Genomic DNA, 26,770 nt, shown 5'->3' with positions numbered 1-26,770 from the left:
ACTGACTTACAAATCTATCAAGTCTTCCTAATTCTTATTAGAGAAGGGCAACTACATCTTTTTCAAACAGTATTTTTTTATGGACTCCAATAAATTATTTGTTTATATTGTTTCACCAGGACCAGTGATAGCCTTATATAGCTTCTCAAGTGATTTTTGTGCCTCCCACATTAATAGTACAGCTTAAAGATAAAACCAGGCAAGTGAAGATATTCCATTTTTTAAAACTTGTTTAATATCCGTATTTTTGTCTGTTGGGCAAAGCCAAAACAGTCTGGCCTAGTTTCAAGTTACAAATCCATACACCTTTCCTTTTCCCTTTCAGTAAAATGAACAGTGTGGCAATAAAAAGGCTTGGATACCTAAAATAAAACCCAGTTCAGCAACAGCTTAAAAAAACATGAAAAAGTCACAGTCTGTATTTTTCATCCAGAGTGATTTAGCCTGCTTTAGTGATGAACTCCATGAAAAGGGTAGAAGGCTTCTGCTCAGGTACAACTAATGGAGATCAAAATATCTGACAGCTACTATTCAATGGGTGAGGGGAGGGTGAGGGGAAGTCAAGCTGTGATTTTAAAAAATTAAGATTGAGATTCTTTTTAAAATCAAAATTAAGTACTGTAAGTCTCATTTGGGATAGGATTCTCTACTGAGGATCAAGAGTCAATTAAATGATAAAGTGTGAAATGCAGATTTCTATCTATCCAAGGTAAAGACTTAAGTAGGGAAAACAAAAGGCTACAATGTTAGACCTGAGCACTGATGTGGGCAATCTTTCATGTCTTGGATTCAGCCATGGAAAAATAAAACAAGCCCTATCCCAAAATGGGTGAGATGAGGGGTCAACCTTTATTGTCCAAATAAGCTGAAAGCAGCCATATCTTGTCATGGCAGCAGTGATTTTGCCATTTAATGTAAGCTGCATTTTGGGGAGAAAGCTATGAGTAACCCTGGCACAGATGAACCCTGAAAGAAACAGAAGTGTGGGTTGGTTTTTTTTAAGACAAGAAAGCAAATTGAAGGCTAGGAGGAGGGGAGAAGAGAAAGAAACTATTGTTTCACTTTTTCATATATTTTCAGAGGTAATTAACAACTTTATTGGGAGAAATGGGTGCAAAGGTTGTAGTCCACCAGAAATCTAGATAATCCTGCAGACCACCTACTTTCTGTCTCCAGGAAAAGATGTTTAAAAAGAGAGATCAGCTGTTTCTCTAGAGGAAGAAGCAAGAACTGTGATTGAGAGTGAAAGAAAAAAGGAAGACACAGTCCCTCTAAAGCTCTGACCACAGATCACTTCACACTGATGAGAACCTCCCACTCTGAAGATAGTCATAGCATCTGTTTGGGGGAGAATTTTTTAAGGAGACATGGTGAGCCTTCTTATAATATCTTGAGTTGTACCGATGACATATTGTGTTTCCTCACTCTTTGTGCAGGCTCATTTAATTGCATTTTAAGTATTTAATTCCATTTAGGTATGAGGAACATCTTCTGACCAAATGGTACATGCACTGTGGTGCTTCAGAAGGGTGGGGAGCCCAAATGCACCTGACAACTAGGTCTTAATCATCTGATCCACAAATGTAGCTAGAGGTGACCTCATACTCATTTACATACCAAGCCTTTATTTCCAACTTTGCTCTCTCTTCCTAATTCTCTTGACTGTCAAAATGTTTGGCCCCCTTCATCTTGCCCTGACTGCTTCTATCTGCACTATTACCCACAGGAAGCTAAGGGAGGACTGAGAATCATCAGCTGTAAATGAAGAACTGAGGTCTGTGCCAGGGTGCTTAATCATACAGTACTGCTTAAATAATTTCCAGCAAACATCCTTTCAGCTATTTGCAGGAGTAGCATCTTGCCACAAGTTTCAAGCAACTGGATTCTTCTTTGGTTTTTAATGTTTTTCTTAGAAGATGAAAAAGTTAAAGAGTATTAAAAAAAACCCTCTTAACTTATAGAAGAAAATTAAACACAAGATAGAAGATTAGAAAAGTCTGCCTCTTATTGAAGATACACTTCCTTTGAGATGTAAATGCAGCAAATGCACCCGAGACAGTGCAGAAAGCAAATATGAAAAAGTAGGAAGGATAGAAGGGGGGAACTTTGGCTAAAGGGTTTGCTAGAGCCAGCATCTGTGTGCATGTTAAAGAGAACACCATTGTCTAAAGGAAACACCAATGAATGGATCAGAGAACTACATGAGGAAAGTTTTAAAAAAAACCCAACAAGGAGAGAAACTCAACATTTATTCAAAGGTGGGAGCTGACAACCGTCAAGTTCCTGACAAAACAGTAGCTTTCCTGGGAGGCTAAGTGGGGAGAAAAATCTATGCTCACAGTTGTAATGTAAGCTCTGCATTGCATTCCTTTGTCATAGATTATGAAGTCACTCTAAGGAAAAATGGCTGCCACACTGACTTGCTATTTAATTCACCTTGTATTCATAAAACCAATTAAAATTGTTACTAAAGTTGAATTTATTTGGGATAACATGCTAATGCTGGTGCTGTCAATAGGCAGGACATGGCACTCTCTTGTAGAGAGCACAAGAATCCTATGCCAACCTCCAGTGGAACCTCACAGCATTGACCTATGTGGTTTCTTCCCCTTCCCTCCAATGAGATGTAGTCTTAAAAAAAGAAAAAAAAATCATATTTTTAAATATTGACAGTGGACTATGTCCAGCCTCTTTACCCTGCCGCCAAGTCCGCAATTCTCCACACTAAGTGTGTGCACCCTGCATCATGGAACCGCACTCTGGGTCCGTAGTGTTTGGAAGTTCACGGTACATGGAACCATCTTTTTCCCCTCACTGCCCAGAGCAGTTAGTGCCTTTGCAGTTGCTTAGCACGAGACCAACCAATCTTCTTTTCCTTGGCCACTTAGCTTAAGTTGCCATAGATCCTTGCCGAGAATCGATGATGCCTTGCTCTACAGATGGGACAAGAATGCAAGAGAAAAACAAAGAACCTGATCCCGGTTTCTTGAAGCCATTTTGTGGACTCCTTGCCAATCCCAAGGCTGCATCTCAAAACGTGTCTGACTCTCTCGGTTTCCTTCTGCAGTTCCGGTTATATATATTTTTTTGGCCTATTGTTCCTGCTCAGTTTGAAGAGCTGTTATTAGAAGATCCAGAAGTTGAGGCGACAGCAGCTCCAGCTGGGCTACTTGTTGATACAGACTTGCGGATGTGAGGAAGCAAGTAGGGGTCACATGCCAATTGTTGGACATCTATCCGATCTTCCTTCCTATATGCCAAGCAGCGCCTAATAAATGCCTAAAAAATAATGAAAGACAAGGAGAAAATGAACACGAGAAATCAAAATTGGTACTCTCCTGTTTTTTAAAGACATGAAGCCGTCAGTACTAGCAGAAACAAATCAAGTTTTTAAATGTTAACAGAGTGTTACAGCAAATTAAAGTTGAGAGAAAAACCTTCCTAGGCTGTATGAAATTTGCCCCAGATAGATTTTTCCAGGTCTTCATCTCTGATATAGGAATTGCTCTTAAAAATCCAACTGAAATTATATAAAAGGCAGCTATGAGTCCTCCCTACTTTTGTTTCACTGCTCTGTTATCTGTTTTAAAGAACTTGTCTCCAGCGAAGGGAGATAGGCAGATAACAAGATTATAGAGTGCAAGAACATTTTCCCCTCTCAGTTAGAAGTAGGTGATAAGCACTTCAAGTGGTGAATAGGCTCAAAACTTCAATGCTTTTTCTTCCAGGAGGAGAATTAAACAAGCTCCTAATAAGCACAGACTGATCCTAGATTCTTTTCAGGTCCCTCACCTGTACCAATACAACCCCTTTTACCTTTGCTTCTGGTGTTACCACTGGCTTAGGAGGAAACTGCACTTCTGTAGCTTTAAGGATGGTGTTTTCCTGCAGAATATCTTGCTGAGATTGGTTGTGACCAAAGGGCTGCAAAGGAAGAGAAAATCCATCAAGTGCAAGCAAGGGCTACAAGGATGATTACAGAACTAGACATTCCTAAGAGAAGAGACTAAGGAACTAGGTATTTAGCCCTGAGAAAAGATGAACAAGAAGGGATATGACAGCATTCTACTCTACTGAAAGGGATCATACAGAAGGCTGTTCACTGTTGTCCCAGCCATGGAATAATGGTCAAGTTGTTGTAAAATAGCTGAAGGATGGGAACATTTCCTAATGGTAAGAGCAGTTCAATAGTGGAACCAATTAACTAGGGAAATCATGGGCTCTCCTTTGCTGGATGTGTCCAAACAAAGGCTGGCAGATATTTGTGGGGAATGCTTTATCTGGATTGGTTCACTGACAGTGAATTGCATTTGATAAGTTAAACAAAACTGCTTGCTGTGGTCATTAATTGAATTCCAAGTATACTCTTCAGAAATCTTCTCATTTTCCTGTATATCACCTTCTCTTTCCCAAATTTCATCTGACATTCCTCCATAAGTTAGACAGCAAACACAAACCAAAATTTTAATTAATATTACATTTCAGGTACATGAGTAAAAATAGATGACTGAAGTCTTCAAGACATTAATATTGTTGGTTAACCACATTTAATATATAATATAGATATGTCAATTTTAACCATGGAAGTTTCAGTGTGAATATGTATTATTAACTGTTGGGAGCCCTTGGCATTTAAGGCAATATACAAATTTGATAATTTCAGAAGCTTTTCTACATAAGCAGTGGCATTTTTAACACTCTATTTGTACAAACTGAAGTTATCTCAACTGGATAGGATATGTGCTTTAAAACGTAAACTAGAAGTCAACTTCAAAGGATTTTTAGGAACCTGCAGCTCATGAAAGTTTATGCCTTTTAATAAAATGTGTTAGTTGGAAAAGGTGTTACCACACTCCTCCTAATTTTAGGAACAGTAACTGCATGCATATAAGACTCAGAGGCCCAGGATGACTGAATATTTCTTGAAGTAGCTCAACTGCCCTTCCACAGTAGATTAACTCTTACTTACCTTTCTGCCATAAAGACACTGGTAGAAGATTACTCCTACTGACCAAACATCAACTTTATTTGAAATCTTTGGAGGCTCTTTCCCAACCACAAAACATTCAGGGGGCAGATACCTGAGGAAGAGAGAGGAATAGCTACATTTATTTTAAATGTCCATCTTTTCTCACCATTAACCATTTATGTCACAGAACACATTTCACCCAAAGACTATTACTGAATTTCATACTGTTAAAATTCAACTTTTTTTTGCTTATCAGGCCATGTTCTGGTTCTATATGGTATACAAGACAGTTTCAGATATTACTTGTTTGAAACAAACACTATACATTTCCATTAATTTTTTTTTTGTTGCAAAAATAGCAGCAAGATACCAAGCTGCTTTTAACTTGCTTCTTTCATATAAAATGGAATAAAATCACCTTCTTATAGCTCTGAGCAAATTATTACAACAATTTAGTGCGGGCAAAACTACTCTGAAATAATGAAAATTTTCAAGCATAGGAAATCAACTGGCTTTGTTTAATATACGTCCAGTTATTGGAATAATCATATAAAAATTACTGTTTATTTATTTTATTTATTTATTTTCAGACTTATATGACTTGTATGCCGCCCATCTCCCCCAACGGGTGACTCTGGGCGCCTCACAATAATAAAAAAGAAAAAACACAGATCTCTCCAAACATGGATACAATCTATAAATAAGTAAAAAACCTATATTAAAAATGCCCTAAAAACTTCCTATGATTTTAGCCCTAAAAAACCTGTAAGATGCTGGGGGGAGGAACAACCCATCGCCCCACCAGCCATCTCCACAGGCGCGGGCCCCCCTCTGGCCCCCAGGCCTTCTGGCAGAGCCAGGATTTGATCCCTGTTCCTGCCAAATTTCCCTGTATTCCATAGTATGTAAACATTGTATGTGTTATGCCATACCTCTGTATCTTCAACCTTATCTGACATAATTATAGACTCCTAGAAGAGTGTTCTTAGCACCTGTTTTACATTAACAGACCTGCATTTTCTGGAGGGTTGTCTGAGTGCTTTAACCAGGGCTAACATTGCAATTTGGGTGAGAAAGGAGGAGGGGGTGCTCCTTCACGTTCACTCGAAAAGTGAGCAAGTGTCCTCAAGTATGCTGCTTCATCTGATCCAGTTGGCTTACAAAAAAAGACTGTGACTTCAGTGTGCCCAGAAGAAAAAAAGAATACATCTCAAGTGGTCTTCAGCCAGCCCAGACCTTGCGGTATGCTCATTTGCTCAGGTCAGGCTTGTTAGGCAAAGGATCATCCACCTTGTATTTCAGGGAAGTTACCACAACCAGTAGCACACTATTGATTTGCTCTTTTCTTGTGAAGTATAGGCTGTACCAGTGGCTAGCTATAATGTGCACCTGATTACCCAGTTCAGGATTCTCAGACATGGTGCGCTACAATCTGCACTACAATCACTGTGGTGTGTGACAAGTGCAGCCCAACATGTGTAGAAAGTGGAAAATATGTTTTCAACTTGAAATGGAATTTATGAGTATTTCATCCTTGGAACAAAATATCCAGTACTCTGTAGTTTTATCTCAAGTTAGACACAAAATAGGGCCTTTAAAGAGTTCCACAAAAGGAAACACTGGGATCTTGAAATAAATTCTCACTCTCTTGTTTTTTTATTCCAGGGCTACAAAGTTAGGTGGGGCAATAGGCTATAATGACTCTCCTACCTACCAGCCACCCTAGTGGAAAAATATTCAAGATGAAGATTTTTACTATTTTTTAAAATTAATTTCCATAGTAAAAAAAACAGAAATAAGCATGTCTTTTGCAATACGTTTTTTCCTTAAAATATTCTCAGGATAATTTTTCTGGTGTCTGGGATATCCATAGTTTGGTGATAAGGCAAGAGATGGCCCTTCTCATGTATCCAAATGAGTCTCTGAAACCAGGAATCTTTAAGAAGGGCTCTGCTATAGACTTCACAAGGAAGGTCCCTTATATATTTATGTGCATCTCATCTTTTGAAAGAATATTTTCAATAGGTCAGATCAGTAAGTGAGCAGGGAAAACAAGGGATGTGCAAAACTCACTTATTTAGGAACTGAACGTTCTGAGGTTCTCTAGAATGTACTGTTCCTGAGTTGTTTTGCACATCCCTAAGAGACACCTAATTTCCTCTGAAAAGTATTATCTTGATGTTCTCAGCTGAATCCACTGTCCTTCTCACTATTTCTTCCAGTTTACAAAAATCTCCTTTTGGCAAAATGCCTTTCAATGTTTTTCCTCAATGTTTTTAGCATTTTACTAAGATGTTTCAGTGACAGGTACTCTTAGAATATTATGGAATGTGCAGTACAAAAAGCAGGTTATATACCCACCAGTATGTACCAGCCCCTTGCGATGTCAGCTCCATCCCATCAACTGAATTGTAACTGTCATCGTCCATGATTTTTGAGAGGCCGAAGTCAGTAATTTTAATTTCACCACATGCAGTACCATTTACCAAGAGGATGTTTCCTGGAGGGGAAAAAAAAATCTTTGAAGTTGAACATGCCTATTAAGTATCAGGATGGACAGATTAGCAAAACAATTATTTTCAATCAGTGTGACACCCTGTTGCATTACCCTAAAAGATAAAAAGATGGACTGGCTTCTTTTTCTAAGTTTAATGCAGTTGTGTTTTCTCAGGTCCAATATAATATAATTTAATAAATATAATTTAATTATATTAAATAATAATAATAATAATAATAATAATAATAATAATAGCAGCAGCAGCAGCAGCAGGCTCCACTTGAACACTATCAGCACTGACAAAATCACCATCAGTCAACTGCAAAAGGCAGCTTTACTTGGAACAGTTTACATCCTGTGATATCTTTAATATTATTAAGCAACAACATCTGCCTATCCCAGGTCCCTGGGAAGGACTCGATAGGTGGACAAAAATGCCAAATCCAGTCTAAACATCTGGCTGACTGTGTGACCAACCATAATAACAATAATTTTCTAAAATGTGTTAGTTGCCCTCCAAGCTATAAGTTCTCTGATAACATGCAATCAAAATATAGAATTATCCATGCAAAATGGTAACACTATATAGTAAAGCAGAGTTTTCCTTTAGGACAACTTTGCGGGAATAATCTTGAGGGCTAAACAGGATCAGAAGAATCATCATCTTAATAATAATTTCCATTCATCAAGCCTTCTTCCCATCCCAGTCTAACTCATTTCACTGATAAAAGAGCATGGCACAAACATGAGCCAATGTAGAACCAGGCATCAACTCCAGCTTACTAAAGCACTTCAAGTTATAACCTGAATAAAAGATAAAAATTAAAGATAACCACTGATATCCTTTTCAGAATAACACCTATCCACCATTGAAAATAGTAGCACTACAGTTGCAGCAGTATATGTAGCACTTTTCAAAGTAACAACAAAATGACAGCACTCATTTGGAAGAGAGAGAAAGGTCTGACAATGTTCCAGTTACAACTATGGAGGCTTGCAGTGTTAGGGATTGGAAATTTTACTGCTACACAATCAAACCAAACTGCATATTTCACATTCAAACTGTCAAGGAAGCCTAATCTTGAAAAATACATCATATTCTGTTTTGTTTTTTTCCATGCTGTGATACAGTCTTCACTATGAACTTACCTGGTTTGAGATCGTAATGAATAATGGGTGGCTTGATTTCATTTAAATATTTTAATGCATTCACAATCTGCATGATTATAGATCGGGCTTCTTTCTCTGTCATTAATTTGTGCTGTTTCAGATAGAAGTCCAGATCGTTCCCCTCACAGTATTCTAATACTGTACAAAACCTGGAGGAAGTGAAATCAAACAATCAAACATGTTTTTATGCATGTGTTCAAATCAACTTAATGTCTACTTAAGAAATCAAAAGTCATGATTCTTCTAGATCTGTATATACCCCACTGATGTATGAATGACTCAAAATGTTATAGTTTGTATAGATCTCATTTTCTATCACATGAGCTTTGTTTCAAAGTGTGCTTATTTACCCATAAAAAAAGGTAAAAATAAGCTGGAGCGACAGGGTAACATCACATATTTTATGTCTGATTGGACTCACCATGGTGGCCATTTCATGAGAGTGATGTGGTATGTTTAAACATTTCAAATGTCCATTGATCCAAAAAGATTGCTTTCTCTTCTTATATAAATCCCAATTGGTATTAATGTACCATATACTTAAAAAAAAAATACATACTGAATTCATCTATGGTGTGTTTTAATAGAATTTGTATAACAATATTTTCATAGTTCATCTGGGATTTCAGTATGAAATTATTCTTGTTTAATTATTCTATATTTGTTGTAATAGTTTGATTACAGTCCTTTCAAGACCAGAAAAGGAGAAGTTTGGACAGTATCTATTCCTGCTGACATTTCTACATGCGGTTTTGAAATTCTGCACTAATATTAGAACCAAGGGACAAATCCTCAATGCTGCTTATATCTTCCCATATATTAACATATTCTTGCTTTCTTTGATATATCTATTGCTCTTTAATCCAGGGATAAATGTCCTTAAATGTGGAAACCAGTAAACTGTAGCATCTAACATGGCTGGAAAATAATAGGCCCTGATCTTTGGAAATGACAATCTTCTTCAAGTTTTGATTCTTAGTCAGGAAATGGGTAAGTTAGTCAATCTCAGAGCAACTTACATGTAGCTGTCCTCAACTAGGTCACATGTACTTGTTGAAAAGATCATTCTCAGTAACTAAAATCTCCTTTTGATATTTTGAATGTACAACTATGTGTTTTTTAAACTGACAAGTAGCCTAAACATTTAACATAAATAAATAGGAATATTGTTTTGTAGTAAGTCTCCCATGTTATGCAGCATTATATCTGATTTTCTTAGATTTATTTTATAATGTAAAATGTTTTAAACTTATCTTTAATTAATTTCACCAAGGCTGTGGAATGTCATACAAACACATTATCTTTGGCATAAAGCATATTTTTCCTTTCATTCTCATCTGTTAGCAAGATCTTAGCTTGCTTCAATTGTGGCATATTTTCAACTCAGATTAAAAAGATAAATATTAAACTGCGTAAAATTATTGGAAAAAATGGGCTAAATCCAAATTTACTTAATACATTTAACATAAATTTCAATTCTATAAATCCAACTGCTATTTGGCACCCACAAATAAAATATTGCTGCTGCTGATCTTCCCTTATGTGTGAGGTTGTCATACTTGTATTCCTTTCATAAATCCTATTTTCTCTTTCATGATATATTTTCCCAGAATACTAATTATATTGCCTTTCCACAATCTGTTTATGAGGTGCGTGAAAGAAGACTGTCACATACGTTGCTTGCAAATTATGGAATATACACCCTCAGTTGTGCTCGGCTTCTACTTGTTCTGCTTTTTGGAAAGGAGACAAAACTGTTTTAGTGTGGCTCTTTTGATATTAATTAGTTAATAATGATTTTAAATGTTTTACTCATATTTTAGCTATTTATGCTTTTTTTAATTGTAAGCCACCATGAATGCTGTGTAGAAAAAAATATTATTTATTTATGTGATTTATCGCCATCTCAGTCTGGAGGGACTCTAGGTGGTTTAATGTAATAATTAAAAGCTCAGTGTAAACAATTAAAGATAGTTAAAAACCAGGAATAAACATCATAGGTGCTCATAAAACTAAACTAATCTAAGGGCTGGAACAAAACTGTTTTGTTTACAAAATGCCAGTAGCATTTGGGCCATCTGCTCCTCCGGAGAAAAAGTATTTCACAAAAGAGGCCCACCACTCAGCCTGCTGCATTATCTATGGCACATGCACCTTTGCAAGGAGTGGGGACCTGCAACAGGCCTCCTTTTAATGACTGGACTCGACAGGCAGGTTCAATTTCTGGCAAGGCATTGCTTCAGATGTTAGAATTCATATTTAAAAATAGACTGGTCTCTTCTGTTTTAAGGACACCCCAAATTTCTAAGTAGCTTGATTACAAACTTTCAAATGACTTCATTCACAGTAAAAATTACAAAGACAGCAGCACTTACGAGTCAGTGTCCAATGAGAAATAGTCATACAATTTAACTATGCGAGGATGATCCAGCTCTTTATGGATTCTGTACTCTCTACATGCATGTCTAAAAGAAAAGGACAGAATTATTCCTTATGCCTGACTTTTCACCTATCCTCCTGCGCTTCATGAAGAATAAACAAATATAAGCAATGCTTTGTTAGCTACTCAACTCAAAAAAGACTAACTCTGATAACCAAAAGCCTCCCTCAAAATTATTTGACAGAACACTTCCAGGAAAGGTTCAGGCTTACCTCCAAACAGAAGGTTGAATATATCACAGTCAGATATGTTAGGTCATAAACCACAGCTAACTGAAAACCAAATTTATTATATTATCACTTAGCATGTCTCTAACTTTTAATTTGAACATGGCACATAAGTGGAACCATTAAGACAATATTCTCAAGATCATGACAAGGGAAGAGGCAGTTAAGATATGTGGAATACAGTCTGCTTTTTAAGACTTTATAGGGTTAACCTGAACCTTAAATTATTCCTTCTTCTGTAATGTCAATTTAATAGAATCAGAGAATTGGGGCATTTTGGTAACTGAGTCCAATTCTTTATTCAGTGCAGGAATACAAATTGAACATGTCTAAGCCTCTACAGGAACACAACCAGGGTAACTGGTTTTACTGTTGGATTACTCTTTTGTCTAACATTTAATTGGTCCATGTAGTTGCCAGGAATCAAGACTTACTTGAAGGCATAGCACACGAACACACACACATGCTGAATAAGTTAAATATTTAAATCCAATATGACATGTTTTGCCCTCTGGAGAGACAAACAAGTCTTTAGTTTTTCCTATAACATCATTTCAAGAATCTATAAAGGGATATCATACCTCTCCTCAGGCTTCCCTTCTCAAAGCTAAACATTTCCAGTTCCTTCAATCTGTCTTTATAGGACTTAGTTTCTTGACCTGTGGTTGATTATTTATTTATTATGTTTATGCACTGGAATTAAAAGATTCCTGATAGTTTATAAACATAAAAAATAAAAGAGTATGGATAACAAAAATACAAAAAAGAAACTCAACTTCTAAATGCCTTTTGGAATAACTCCATCTTGACTGCCATTTGAAATGGAGCCAAGGCAACAACCAACATGATCTCACCCTGGATCATTATTCTATACTTTTCTCTGAATATGTTCTAGTTTTTCTGAAACTAATCTAAGGTGTGATAGCTAGAAGTGGACAAGGTATCCAAGCTAGAGTCTGATTAAGACAGAATAAAATATTATTTCTGCTGATTTGGAAAATAACCCAGCTGTATAAGTGGTAACACATCTATATACTGACACATCTATATACTGGTCCCAAGCCTGGATATATGGGGAGGGCTGGAGAAAGTCTGGTGACCTAACCTGGTATTATCACCAAAGCTTTATGGAAAAGTACCAGAAAGTGGGACCTCTAAGCAAGTAAGTACCATACATGCTATTGGGGAAGAGCAATGATGTTGCTACAAGTAGTCTAAGAAATAACAATGCAGAAGGAGAAACCCTTTTGGGGAGTTTGAATGCTGATGAAATCTACATCAAAAGTAATCATCTGTGCTGGAAGAAAATGACCAAAATTGATATGTGTAATATACAAAACATAAACCATGTTTTATTAATATAATTGAAATAAACTGTCAATGACCAAAATAGGCATTCAGGAAATCAACTGGACTGGAAACAGCTACTTTCAGTCAGATGAGTCTAAAGTGTACTATTCCAGAAATAACAACATCAGAAAGAATGGTGTATCACTGATAACAATCTAGAAAAGCACCAAATCAGTTGAAAGCTTCCAAACATTTAATGACAGAATAATGGTATTTGAATCTGAGCTAAACCTCTGAACATAATTTTCCAAATTCATCTTATGGAGCTAACAAAGGAAAAACACAGTTATTTCTGTTAAAAACTTTACTTGGTGTGGACTATATCTCAATCAAGTGAACTATGGGAAGAAATAAAAAAGTCACTAATGAAACAGCCCAGAAAAAGGTCCCAGACAAAAATCCAATGAAGACAAGCAAATGACTGTCAAAGGGAACCATCCAAATTGTTGAAGGAAAGTTAAAGCCATTGTTTACAGACAGGAAGCAAGGTGGCTAAATGTGAAATTTTGACATAAAGCTAGAAAAGATAAAAGTACTGGAAAGAGTATTGTAAAGAAATGGAAGAAAGAAAGCAAAAAGGACACACTAGAGATCTTTTTATCCTAATAAAGAAAATTCAAACCCCATTCAGCTGCCTGACATACAGGCTGGTGCAGAAAAGTAATATGCATTCAAGGCCACACTGTAAAGGTTTGATGGGTCATGCAACATGCACGTGAATGTCAAAAGGATGTATATTTATGCTCTGTCAATTATAACAAAGCCTTTGACTGTACTGAACATGAAAAATTATGGAAGTACCTGAAATAAATGGATATTCTAGAATATTTGACTCAATTTTAAAAAAATCATTGTTCAACAACCAAGATCCCAGTGTCAGAACAACATATAGAGACAAAGATTATTTTAAGATTGAAAAAGGTGTGCAGCAGAGCTGTATTCATACACAAATAGTTTGAAGAATCTTAACTCTTAAATCTTAGCTACAGCTGGTACAGAATGCAGCGGCGCGGACTGTTCTTAATGCCCCTAGGAGGGCACGTATAACACCCCTGTTGCGTGAGCTGCATTGGTTGCCAGTTTGTTTCCGGGTCCAATTCAAGGTGTTGGTCATCACCTTTAAAGTCCTTCATGGCATGGGACCAGGTTATCTGAGGAACCGCCTCGCCCCGGTCATCTCAGCCCGCCCCACTCGGTCCAGCAGAAGGGGCAGATTGCAGACCCCACCCATCAAGGAATTTCGATTGGTGGGGTCTAGGCAGAGAACCTTTTCTGCTGTAGCGCCCGCCCTATGGAACATCTTGCCGCCTGAGGTGCGGTGTGCCCCCTCCCTCATGGCCTTCAGGAAAGAGATCAAATCCTGGCTCTGCCAGAAGGCTTGGCGGCCAGAGGGGGGCCCGCACCTATGGAGATGGCTGGTGGGGTGAGGGGTTGTCCCCCCCCAGCATCTTACAGGTTTTTTAGGGCCAATTATAGGAGGTTTTTAGGCCATTTTTATATATGTTTTTAACTATTTATAGATTATGGCTGGAGAGTCCTGTGTTTTTTATTATTATTGTGAGCCACCCAGAGTCACCCGTTGGGGAAGATGGGCGGCATACAAATTTGAAAAATAAATAAATAAATAAATAAATAAATAAATAACTCTGATGAATTCGAATCAGGAATTGATGGCAGGAACATTAACAATCTCAAACCAAATTATTCAGCCATAAGGCCAGATACGGCAAAATATCCAATAAAAGAACTGTTACATACATCTATATAACAGAAAAACAATTATAATAAGATCTAAAGAAAAAAGAGAACATATTCCGTATAATAAAATAGAGTAAAAAATAGTATTATAAAAAGTGATGAATAAATAAACATTCAAACTTAATTAATGGTGCTATGTATTGTACAGATGGTGGCACAAAACTGAGCAATTTGGGAGGATATTTTGAGTCCTTGCCTGAAAAAAGTAACAGTAAATAGAAATCACACTCCCTACCTGGACATTGCTTCAAGACTGGATAAATGAAAGTCTGTCTAGAGTCCTTAGAGAGGGAGTAGCAAAGTAGCATATGGCTTAGAGTTTCTACTGAGCCATAACCACACAGACACAACCAGGGAGACATAGGAATACCCTTACACCATTCAAAAAGGACTGCTGAGGGCAATGCGTCCAGAATAGCTAAAGGGAAAGCCTTACGAAATTTTCAAAATTGTGATGGATGATAAATAAGAGGCTGGAGCGAACAATTTAAGATATGTAGCAGACACCACTCTACTGACAGCAGGTGAAGAGGATATAAGTAAGGAAGAAAGGGAAAAAGCTGAACTGAACCTAAACATCAAGAAGACTAATGACAAGAGCTGGAAATTGTGATATCAAGATAAAAATCAATGGGAAAGAAATTAAATTAGTCCAGGACTTCATACCAAGTCCAGAATAGTAAATGCCATGGCTTTTCCTATTAGTATCTATGGCTGTTAAAGTTAGACAATTAATAGAACGGATAGAAATCTAGATTGCTCTGAGTTATGGGTCTGGAGATAGCTACTGAGGATACCTCGGAGAGCAAAAATAACAAATGATGAGATTTTAAACCACATCAAGGCAGAAATATCATTGGAAGCTAAGATTACCAAGCTAAGGCTCTCTTATTTTGGTCATGCTATGTAATCAAATTCCTTAGAAAAATAAATTAGAAATGGAAAGAATGGAGAGAGCTCATCTAAAAAGTCTGTGAAAGCTGGATGTAACTGAACAGATGAAGACAGGCAGATTTGGAAAATGTCGGTTGATGCAACCTGAAACTTCATGTGTCACAGAATGCCCTTAAAAATAAATGTATTAATGAAAAAAAACTTTTCTATCAAACAGAGGTCCTTTTGCATTCATTCACCACATCTGGCAGCATCTTTCATTAAATAGGACCCCAATATTTGGTTTGGGGATTACAGTAGTCCTCGCTTAGTGACTGTTTAATGACAGTCTGGACTTATAACAGTCTTGGGAAAGTTGCTTTACGACCCCTGTGGTCACATGATTGCGATTTGACACATTTTTATGATGTTATTAAGTGAGTCACATGGTCATTAAGTGAATCACCACATTAGTTAAGCGAATCATGTGGTTGTTAAATGAATTCTGGCAAAAAACGTCCATTGGGGGAAGCTGGATTCGCTTAACAACCACGTGATTTGCTTAACAACCATGATGATTCACTTAATGACCATTGTAAAATTAGCTGCGATTCTCTTAATGACCAAATGACTTAGGGACCTAAATTCTGGTCCCTATTGTGGTCGGATAGCAGGGACTACCTGTAATAACATAAAATCCCTGAACCTGATTATCTGAAACTTGTTAAGATTTATCCCATCAGAAGACCTAACCAGAAAATTTCCAATTCTGCCATGAAATAAAAATATTGGCAGTTCTCAAAAACATTTTATCTTCAATTTGGCCTGTATCATCTTTTCATAAGTGGCTTTAATTCTTGCACATTTCGCTCAAATTTAGATTATAGGTGAAACTCGAAAAATTAGAATATCGTGCAAATGTTCATTTATGTCAGTATGGCAACTCAAAAGGTGAAACCAATATATGAGATAGACGCATTACATGCAAAGCGAGATATGTCAAGCCTTACTTTGGTATAATTGTGATGATTATGGCGTACAGCTTATGAAAACCCCAAATTCACAATCTCAGAAAATTAGAGTATTACATGACATCAATAACACAAGGATTGGAAATAGAACAATATCGGACCTCTGCAAAGTATAAGCATGCATATGTACTCAGTACTTGGTTTGGGCCCCTTTTGCAGCAATGACTGCCGCAATGCGGCGTGGCATGGATGCTATCAGCCTGTGGCACTGCTGAGGTGTTATGAAAGACCAGGATGCTTCAATAGCGGCCTTCAGCTCCGCTGCATTGTTCGGTCTCATGTCCCTCATCTTTCTCTTGGCAATGCCCCATAGATTCTCTATGGGGTTCAGGTCAGGCGAGTTTGCTGGTCAATCAAGCACAGTAATCCCATGGTCGTTGAACCAGGCTTTGGTACTTTTGGCAGTGTGGGCAGGTGCCAAGTCCTGCTGGAAAATGAAGTCAGCATCCCCATAAAGCTCGTCTGCGGAAGGAAGCATGAAGTGCTCCAAAATCTCCTGGTAGACGGCTGCGTTGACCCTGGACTTAATGAAGCACAGTGGACCAACACCAGCAGATGACATGGCTCCCCAAATCAACACAGACTGTGGAAACTTCACACTGGACTTCAAGCATCGTGCATTGTGTACCTCTCCATTCTTCCTCCAGATTCTGGGTCCTTGGTTCCCAAATGAGATGCAAAAGTTGCTCTCATCAGAAAAGAGGACTTTGGACCACTGGGCAACAGACCAGTTCTTTTTTTTCTGTAGCCCAGGTAAGACGCTTCTGACGTTGCTTGTTCTTCAGGAGCGGCTTGACAAGAGGAATACGACATTTGAAGCCCATGTCCAGGATCCGTCTGTGTGTGGTGGCTCTTGATGCACTAACTCCAGCCTCAGTCCACTCCTTGTGAAAGTCCCCAACACTTTTGAATGGCCTTTTTCTCTCCAGGCTGCGGTCATCCCTGCTGCTTGTGCACCTTTTTCTATCACACTTTTCCCTTCCACATAACCTTCTATCGATGTGCTTTGATACAGCACTTTGGGAACATCCAACTTCTTTTGCAATTACCTTTTGGGGCTTTCCCTCCTTATGGAGTGTGTCAATGATGGTTTTCTGCACAACTGTCAGGTCAGCGGTCTTTACCATGCTTGTGATTCCTACTGAACCAGCCTGAGAGACCATTTAAAGGCTCAGGAACCCTTTGCAGGTGTTATGGATTCATTAGCTGATTAGAGTGGGACACTTTGAGCCTAGAATATTGAACCTTTTCACACTATTCTAATTTTCTGAGATTGTGAATTTGGGGTTTTCATAAGCTGTACACCATAATCATCACAATTATACCCAAGTAAGGCTTGATATATCTCGCTTTGCATGTAATGCGTCTATCTCATATATTGGTTTCACCTTTTGAGTTGCCATACTGACATAAATGAACATTTGCATGATATTCTAATTTTTCAATTCACCTGTACTTTTAATGGAAAACAGGCTAAAATTAGGTTAAATCAATACGCTCCGTCACACAGAAGAGAAACAATTGCTTTTAGGAAGCATGGAAGTCTGGGGTTTTGAATTAAGTTTAAAATTTTAGCCTAAGCCTCATCTGTTTTGGAGGTGTGAAGTCCCTCATATTGAGACATAAAGATGGAGTCAAGAATTATATAGATTTCTGCAAATACCACCTTTTTAAATGTCAGGATTACAAGAGACAAAAACTTGTAAATTGTCACAGGAATTTCCAGCCCTTATTTATTAGCAAGTTCATTAAGCAGAGTTTCCTTGAATAATTTGAATATCTTCTTACTGGATTTTTTGCAGCCTGGTTTGAGCTGCTGTATACTAATAAACTCTTTCCTTATCTCTTGATTACTCCTTCTGCTATTTTTTCCCACAATCTCTCATACATGGGTGGAAAACAATCAGCCTGTTGCTGAAACTGGATCAGCCCCTTTGTGGTCTGCAGGTTGGAGGGAGGGAGAAAGAATGCCAGGAAAGTGATAGGTCAATCCCACATCAGGATATGCCATTTGGGCACAGCTCCTATGCAATGGGCAAGGAAGAATCCTGGAAAGCTCTGCAAAGAATGCAGTAGCTTCTTCACCTCGGCCGCAAACAACAGAGCATGAATGGCAGAGACAACACTACAAGTACATATATCCTTATACCTCCCGCTTGGCAGTGATGGCATTCTGCCCCCTTTTGCATGTGAGGCACACTATGTTCTTGACAAAGATTGCAAAGGTTTACTAAGTGAGGGTTCCTGCCATTGTCTATTATTATCAAATAACAACTGTGGAGTACAATAAGGCCCTGAGTGATTTATTTGTTTATTTCATGTTTATCCCACTGCAATCTTGAGGACTCTTGGCAGTTACAGTGTCACACATTTCAGTCTGTAATGTATATATATTTTTTGGTGCAGCTACATTGATTTCTCCCATGGTTAACTTTTTCCTCATTGGAACTGTTCACAATTGTGCTTTTAGTATCCTTTTTTAAGGAACTCCAATCCACTTTGAGCTCCTTTTCCCATTAATTCTTCTGTTCCTTGGAGTCCAAAGAATGTGTTCAGTTATACTCAACTTTAGTTTCCCTTAACATCAAGAACTCTGGAGTTACATGTTTACTTCCTCCAATCTTCCTGCTTCCTGTACTTCTGGTTATCCCCATTATTAAACCAAGAGATAAATTATCTCTTGTGCCTTCCTCTACCATCTGAATTTGTTGGTAAGACTAGCTAGGAATTTCCCAGAAGGCTATGTTTGGGAGAGTTTGTCTCCCAAAAGAAATTGGTATAATTAAAACCCCTCATTACTATGATTTCATGACTCTTTAAAACAGGGTTTCCCAAAGTGTGAGGTATGACTCCCTTGAGGAGGTGCAGGCAAAGTCCAGGGGAAGTGTAAAGAACCTTTAATTTAACAATAAATCTACCTTTCCTAAAGTTTTATTGTTCATTTGTGTTCATTTTGGTGTCTGGATTTTTAGGGGAGGTGTGTACATTAAGATTACACTAAAGGGGGCTGTGATGGCAAAAAACCCTGGTTTAAAAGATCAGCAATTTGCTTTAGAAAGCACCATCCATATTTTTACTTTGGTTGGGTGGATGATAGAAGACTTCAACAACAGTATTGCTTTTATTCATTACTTCACTTCTTTTATTGCAAATACTGTTTACAGCTTGCTAAATTTATTTGCTTGGATTTCTAAGGAGGTTTGATACTGTTAACACAAAGTTGTCCATATATTACTGACATTTACTATAATGGAGTACTCCAACTATGGGAGTCATTCCATCAGGTTTCCATTATTCCTATTAATTCATATTTGTTGTTGTTCAGTCGTTAAGTCGTGTCTGACTCTTTGTGACTCCATGAACCGTATCGTGCGAGGCCTTCCTGTCCTTCACTGCCTCCCTATTTATCTTCCTGTATTAAGAGTTCAAACCCATCTTATTTCCCATACACTGAGCAATAGTATATAAAAATAAAAGGGCATAAACTCTCCTGTCAACACAATCTCAGAGCCAGGCATCCACTTGGCATTATTCTTTCCCTTTCCAGTTCTCTTTCAGAATGGATAACAAGTTTGAATCCCAAGTTCTTTAATTTTCTTTCTAGATTTTCAAAGCCCATGGTGATAACAATTGTAGTCATTCTTTGCAACTATATTCCCACTTGGATTAGTAGGAAGGAATTCATTATCAGTGCACTTGTAAAATTTGGTAGTTGTTTTATCACATCCCTGATCTGTGTCCTGGCAGGTAGTATATTCTGTAAGCCTATGGGCCCACTTGTTTTAATTACTCCTAACAGTGATCCAACAAATATCATGACTCCTCTCTTTTTCTTCTTGTGGGCACAGCTATACATCCTTTATCTTTTAGAGATCCACCATCCTGTCTCCTTTTCAAGTATCTCTTTTTCTTTCCCTGAAAACCTGGAGCCTGTTTTATCTGCAAGTCCTTTAAAGCTGTTTCTGGATTTGAGTTGTGCAGAAAATCTTCTATATCTTCAGATTCTGGCTGTTACTTTCATCTTGCTCCTTTGTTTGGTTGTTCTGCTCACGGAGACCTGCTTCCTCTCAGATCCTATTGTATCACTTCTTTTCTTTGATCTAGTAAGACTTCATCCCCTCTTATCAGCTGAATTAGCACTGCTCTGTTCCTCTAACATTTGTTTCAGGTACTATTATAAATCTGCCCTTGCTGAAAATACATGCTGGATTGTTTTCAGACACAAACGTAAACATGTCAAAGGTAAGCACTGCAGGTCATGACAGCAGAGTCCTGTCAATTCATCTTCACTTTAATGTATTAAGCTACTACTAGTAGAAGGCTTTTATCTCTTCTTGTTCTTTTCTGAAATTCTCATGCTAGCCTGTTTGCTTACAAGGAAATTTGATTAGAGACTCCCCCATTAAACTGTACCAGCAGCTCTTCCTGTTAACTCAGTGAATTTATTCCATGGATCATGGCTGTCTTACATTCCTCCTACAATCTCTGCTTACTCAGCAGGAAGCAATTACATAATCACCCACAATAGGCAATCAGCAGCTATTCACCATATAATCTTTTCAACCCACTCAGCTGAACACTCTCAGAGTATATAGTTTCTTTGGTCAGACTCCTCTCTTCCTTGTGTCTTCCTCCAGACAAATTCCTTTTACGAACCCCATTTGCTTGGTGAATTGCCCTTGAATATAGTACTTTTATCCCTTTTTTTCAAATCCCCCTCTTCCAACCATTTATTATGCAGAAATGGCAGTGATTCATTAATTTTTGGTTCAAAGGGAACAGATATCGCCTATTTTTCAACTAAAAATATCTAGAAACAAAATCTGTGTTTACATTTTTCCTAACTATATTTCCATTTACAAGTTATTTATTTTATTTTATTTGTCTAATTTATGTAGCTGCCCATCTCACAAAACAAGCAACTCAAGTTATAAACCACCTTCTTAATAAAAACTTCAAACAAAAGTTAATACAAAACTATACCTATTATCCTATACACACCAAGCAATCAAAAACTCAGAAATACATACTTGTGGTAATTTTCTTTCTTCTCATCCCTCCAGTTTTTATTTAACTGGTGGATCTTTACTGCTACATATCTCTGTTCTGTTAAGTCAAATGCCTGAAAAAGAAGGATAGCTAGTAAGTAGTCAAAAACACTACAAAGACTGACATCTCTAAATATAAAAAGTTCAGTTATGAATTGCATTTCTGAGTACTATACATGCTAAAATTTTCTATACAGTGTTATAGAAAGAAACCAGAGCAATACTTAAATGTTTAACTTTTATTGACTAAGGATAGTTAAAGTCAAAAACTGGTTTCATAAAAGTTTGAAACTGGGTCTTTATCCAGTATTTCAAGAGGTACTAAGCAGGGCTGCCTATTATCCCTTTTATTATTTAGTTTTGTTACAGAAACTTTAACAGTAAAACTTCATAGTAACAAGGAAATTAAAGGGATAAAAATAGGAAATAACACCTATCTATTGAATTTATTTGCAGATGATATAATGTATATATTTGCATATAAGCCCATCTGCAGATAGGCCAAGCCTTGACATTTTTGTGTTTTAATTTTCACAACTGGCTTATTCGTGGGTGGCACATTTTTCATGTTATTTTGGTTAAAAATCCAAAGATTGGCTTACCCATAAGTATACAGTATTTACAAGTACTTTAAAAATGGCCATATGTATTCACAAGTATTTAAAATACTTGTAAATACTCAAAGTATTTACAAGTACTTTAAAAATGGCCATATATACTCATGGATAAGCCCATCTGCGGATAAGCCAAACCCAATTTTTGGGATGTATTTTGGTGCCTAAAATTCTTGGCTTATCCATGAGTATATATGGTATTAACTTTTTCAAATTCTATTTACTCAGCAAATTACATTAGAATGAAACTGGAAAGATTTGTAGAAATATTCAGCTTAACAGCTCACAAATGTAGTTCTTTCACATTTCTCCTAAAAACAGAGGCATGTAATATTTTAAATAGATTGGTAGTATATAAATATTTTAAATATTGAGGCATAAATATTACAACTAATTATTTGGTAAAATCTTTATTCCAGTCTGGAGAAAACTAAAAAAAAGAAATTAAAATTTGGAAAAGAAATATCTAAATATAATGGGTTGAACTGAGGCAGCTAAAATGATGGCTCTTTCGAAGTTATTTTTTATTTCAAATTCTTCCAGGAGAAATTACAGAGAAAGTATTGTTATGGAAAAGAAAAAAATTAAACTTTTTGCTTTAATACTAAAAGATTATGAGTCAATAGAAAGATTCTTTAAAAATTCTTTATATGTTCTCAGAAATAGGGACGATGGTGGAAATGAGTTCCATTTTTAAAATTCTATTACCAAGCAACATGTTTCAGATATCTCTGAATGTATGTGGGAGGATATCTCCCCCCAACACCCTTAACAATACATCCAAGATTTTATAATCAACATAGGACAGTTACATTAAGGTTATGAAGAGACTGTGACCTTTATAGGGTGGCAGATTTTTACAATAATGTACTACATAACAAGGAAGACATAATTGACAACCTATTCGTGATTCTTTTCTTGGTTCACATGACTAATTCAAAACTTCTGTTTGAATAGGAAGGATGTAAGAGATTCAGCATCTCACCGCTTAACACATTTTGAGAAATTAATAACTAACTATCCCTCCCAACCTAAAGGAACAATTTCAAAGAAATATATGTTATTATTGGAAAAAGAATTAGGCGACCTCCTGTAGGTCAAAATGAAGCTTGGGATATAGACTAAGGAAGACAAATGGAAGAAACAAAATGGCAAACACTATGGAAGTCAGATGGCTTTTTATCAGCTTCTATACAAGAGTTGAACTGGAAGGTAAGTACATTGTTGGACTTAATTCCAATAAGAATAGTGCAAGTATCTCTCAACTATTTATTAAAATGTTGGAGGGGTTGTCAAAAGAAGGGAACACGTTTTCATATGTGGTGAACATCTGAAAAAAATGTGCCTTTCTGGAAGAAGAATTGTAATTAAAGAATAGAATGTGCTCCAGAATTGGGATTATTACAAGGAATTAATTGGCAACTATATGAATCATTGTTCAACTGTATAAATTCCTAAATAATTCAACAATTGAAAAATTGCACATTAAAGTATGGTCAATTCCTGAAAAAGTTATTGATAATAAGCTCCGAGAGGGATGAATTGCATTTTTACAGGATCTGGGAAGATTGTATATATTATATTAATAAGAATAATAGCTCCGATTTTGGCAAATCTTGTGATCTATAGAAACTGTGAATGAACTTTTACATGTTAAAAAAAAAGTCCCACTGTGGGGAGTAACAGAATTAGTAGATACTTCCCTGAAATCTTCCAAAGATTGCATGCTAAAAAAATGTTAACATCATGACAAATTTGGTATCTGAATATGAAATAACAGTGCTAAAATTAAACACAAGAAAATTTATTTAGTTGTGATGAGCATACAGAGGTACCTTTTATTGACTTGAACCTACTGACTTCTCAAGCCAAGTAAGTCTGCTTAGACTGACAGTTTCCACAGAAGAGAAAGGCAGAAATCTAAACAACTAAATCTTTGGCTTCTACACTGTTTAACCAAGCAAACAGAAAGATGATCTAACTTACCTTATATACTTCACTAAATCCCCCTCTGCCTAGGAGATGTAACAACAAATACCTATCATTTAGTGTTGGATGGTCTTTAAACCTGATGGGGAGAGAACAGGAGATTTTATCCATATATGGTTAGAACATGGTCTTAAGCAAGTCATCCAAAAAGGTAAGTGCTTTGACAAATGGAGGCTCTCTCTGCTTGTAATGTGTAGAAAGGTCTGAGGATGCAGGTGAACTGGCAATCTATTTCACAGACAAAGCTACCTGCTATTTCACAAGTGTTAGGGTCTGTTGTACCACAGTAAAACTTTCTTTGATTGTCTTGCACTGCCCACCACAACACACCTATTTTGCCTGCTTTTCTTTTGCCTTTCTGTTTGCCTTGTGCTTGGAAGGATATACTGCCCAGAATACCTGGGACTCAGATGACATATAAATTTAATAAATAATATTAGTTCTAAGCAAACATTTCTTAGCACGTTTTAGCAATCTGATCATCATTCATAAGGTTGTAATTTGTACCTTTCTTATGGCCAATACTCACTGTGAATTATCTTCATTATGTATCCTTTTCAATTCCCTGATATGCAGATTTCTAACCCGTTCTAACCGCTCTAGTTCTGCTTGAATCTCTGCTTCTTCCTGCACAAAGAGGAAGATCACTTTAGCTGTACTGATGATTTTAAACCAAGTTTTCCTGACAAGGAACTCTGCAGAAAGGCTTTCCTTTACACAGTATTTCTCAATCAGTCTTTTTAAAAAATATCTAAAACACTGGACTTGACAGCAGCCTGCAAATTACTGGCCATGAGGCCTCAGGACAGGGCTGCTTGTTATCCATAGACAGAAATATTTGTGAACCAATTGTCTTGTTTGAAAAGTGTTTGAACTGTTTAGATAATGGGGATTTTTGGGAGGGGATTCTGCATGATTCTTCACTGAGCTATTCTGACATCTTTATATTTTTACTTGGAACTCTTTTGTGCCCCTACCGAAATTTGGAGAGATCCTTTCTCTAACACTCACTCCCTTCTTTATCGTTTGCTGCAGTGTGCAAGGAATAGTATGTTATGCTTTCCTAACCCTCCCTCTCTAACTTGCAAGAGAACAGAAAGCATTTCTGGTGCTATGCTTTTTCTTTTGGTGTTCTAAGTGGGGGAGATGCATTTGTTTTTCTTCTTTTTCCATTTTCTTTTGGAGAAGATCTCACTCTAAATAATTTTTTCTTAAATGAATGTATCACAAAATGTCATATATTTATTACATGACTTATAAAAAAAGTAGTTTGTGTTCAGAAATTCAAGAACTCAGTTAGCCTTCTGAGATATGTTGCCTGTGTTTCTAAAGGTAATAAACAGCCATCAAGATTAGTATTAACTGATAGCTGATTCTTCCCTGACCAGTCTCTCTTTAAAACCATCTAAATTATACATTGTCCAAAAAAGCACTTTCTTTTCACTTATGTTAAAATTTCCTGCATTTAGTTTTAATGGGTGAGCTCAAATGCTAACATTATGAGGTATCTATATTTTATGTCTGCATGACTTTATATACCTCTACCATGTCTTCCTATACCTACCTTTGCTTCTATCTAAAAATCCCTAGATAGTTTGTTACAGCAAAGCAGAATGACTCAGGGGATTAGCCTTTTGTGAACAGAATAAAAACAGCACTGTGTTATTAGAACACAAAATTGTCTGAGAAGCAGGAAAAGCTTTTGTTTCCTGTTACTGGGCTAAAACTGTAGCACTGAAAAAAGAACAAGAGCACGGGCAGTTCTCATTCTTCTTTGGTTACTGAGAGAAACAGCTTGTTTATTTATTATCAGTGATTTTAAAATTGTTTTTCAATGGTGGTTAGAGGTTCCTAAAATAGATCAATAATGGCAAACAATTTTCCCTGAAAAAAAATGCCCATCACTGTTAATTTTATTTAGCAATGCATGCAGTGCAATCTTATTTATTGCTTTAGAATAAAGGTTTGTGCAGCAAGACCCAAGGGGCTTGCCAGCATTCCATATAAAATAACCATATGCAGTAAAGAATCTTCTAAAATTCTTTGCATTGTGCTAAAATAGACTCACAAACATTGATGTGTAAAATGTTTCCTAAACATTTTGAAGACCACTTGTATAAAAAGATAGAAAATATGCCAGCTGCTTTCATTTGCTTGAAGGTGTTTAGAAAGAGATAACTATAAAGTTTGAGGCAGAGAGTTTCACCGAACAATCTGCATTCTCAAGCAGAGAATAAACAAACATGAATCAATAAAGAAACAAAGAACCAACTACCAGTATGAGCCGGAAGTCAAAAACATAATTCAATGAATATTTGAAATTACTGTAACAGGTCTTCTTACCTTTTTAAGATGACCTAGCCGGAGTTTGAATATTTCCTCTTGTTCATGATATTCTGCTAACGTTAACCTGTACATACATAAAATAAATGGTTCAAAAATTAGAACTGCCTTACACCAAGGAAGGTAACCTATATTAGAGGAATATATCCAGATGCCCTACGCAGCCCACAGAATCCTCCAAAAGTTACCATCAAACTCTATTTTTGAATGTTATAGGAGAAAATTATTACATTCACAAGGAATAATAAATTAGCTGCATTAAAATAATATAGTAATTAGTTGAAATGGGCTCCACTCACTTTTTGTTCTAAGTCTGATTACTTTTTGGAAAGCAGGCCTGAGCATGCTACTCAAAGGTGAAATGTGGGGCCCTCAGTCTACAAAAACCAGTATCTTCTATCCCGACAGATAGCAGAATTCCAGTATGTTCAGGGTGTCCTGCACCTACAATCTTTCCTAAC

General features: G+C 36.8%; 1 protein-coding gene across 8 annotated transcripts in view; it reads right to left on the bottom strand.

Annotated features, from left to right (window-relative positions):
* Positions 1 to 26,770, bottom strand: part of TLK2 (tousled like kinase 2) — a 57,868-nt gene continuing 31,098 nt past the window's right edge. For 5 of the 8 annotated variants that reach the window (XM_015889983.3, XM_007421743.4, XM_088143369.1 and 2 more), the window contains exons 13-22: positions 26,310 to 26,376; positions 24,496 to 24,593; positions 23,964 to 24,045; positions 21,346 to 21,437; positions 11,012 to 11,101; positions 8,616 to 8,785; positions 7,331 to 7,469; positions 4,970 to 5,081; positions 3,817 to 3,924; positions 1 to 3,279 (exon numbers count right to left, since the gene is read on the bottom strand). In XM_015889983.3, coding sequence (XP_015745469.1) covers positions 3,106 to 3,279; positions 3,817 to 3,924; positions 4,970 to 5,081; positions 7,331 to 7,469; positions 8,616 to 8,785; positions 11,012 to 11,101; positions 21,346 to 21,437; positions 23,964 to 24,045; positions 24,496 to 24,593; positions 26,310 to 26,376 — 1,132 coding nt within the window. In that variant the 3' untranslated portion in view covers positions 1 to 3,105. The remainder of the gene's footprint in view (positions 3,280 to 3,816; positions 3,925 to 4,969; positions 5,082 to 7,330; positions 7,470 to 8,615; positions 8,786 to 11,011; positions 11,102 to 21,345; positions 21,438 to 23,963; positions 24,046 to 24,495; positions 24,594 to 26,309; positions 26,377 to 26,770) is intronic. The other 3 variants (XM_015889981.3, XM_015889989.3, XM_007421742.4) reach the window with 1 other exon arrangement.

Source organism: Python bivittatus, unplaced genomic scaffold, assembly GCF_059951505.1.
Source record: "Python bivittatus isolate LINGU-HERP-01145 unplaced genomic scaffold, Pbiv_v1 ctg000410_np1212, whole genome shotgun sequence".
Taxonomy (NCBI): Eukaryota; Metazoa; Chordata; class Lepidosauria; order Squamata; family Pythonidae; genus Python; species Python bivittatus.
The sequence above is the reverse complement of the archived record's forward strand: the minus strand, read 5'-3'. Positions and strand labels throughout refer to the sequence as shown.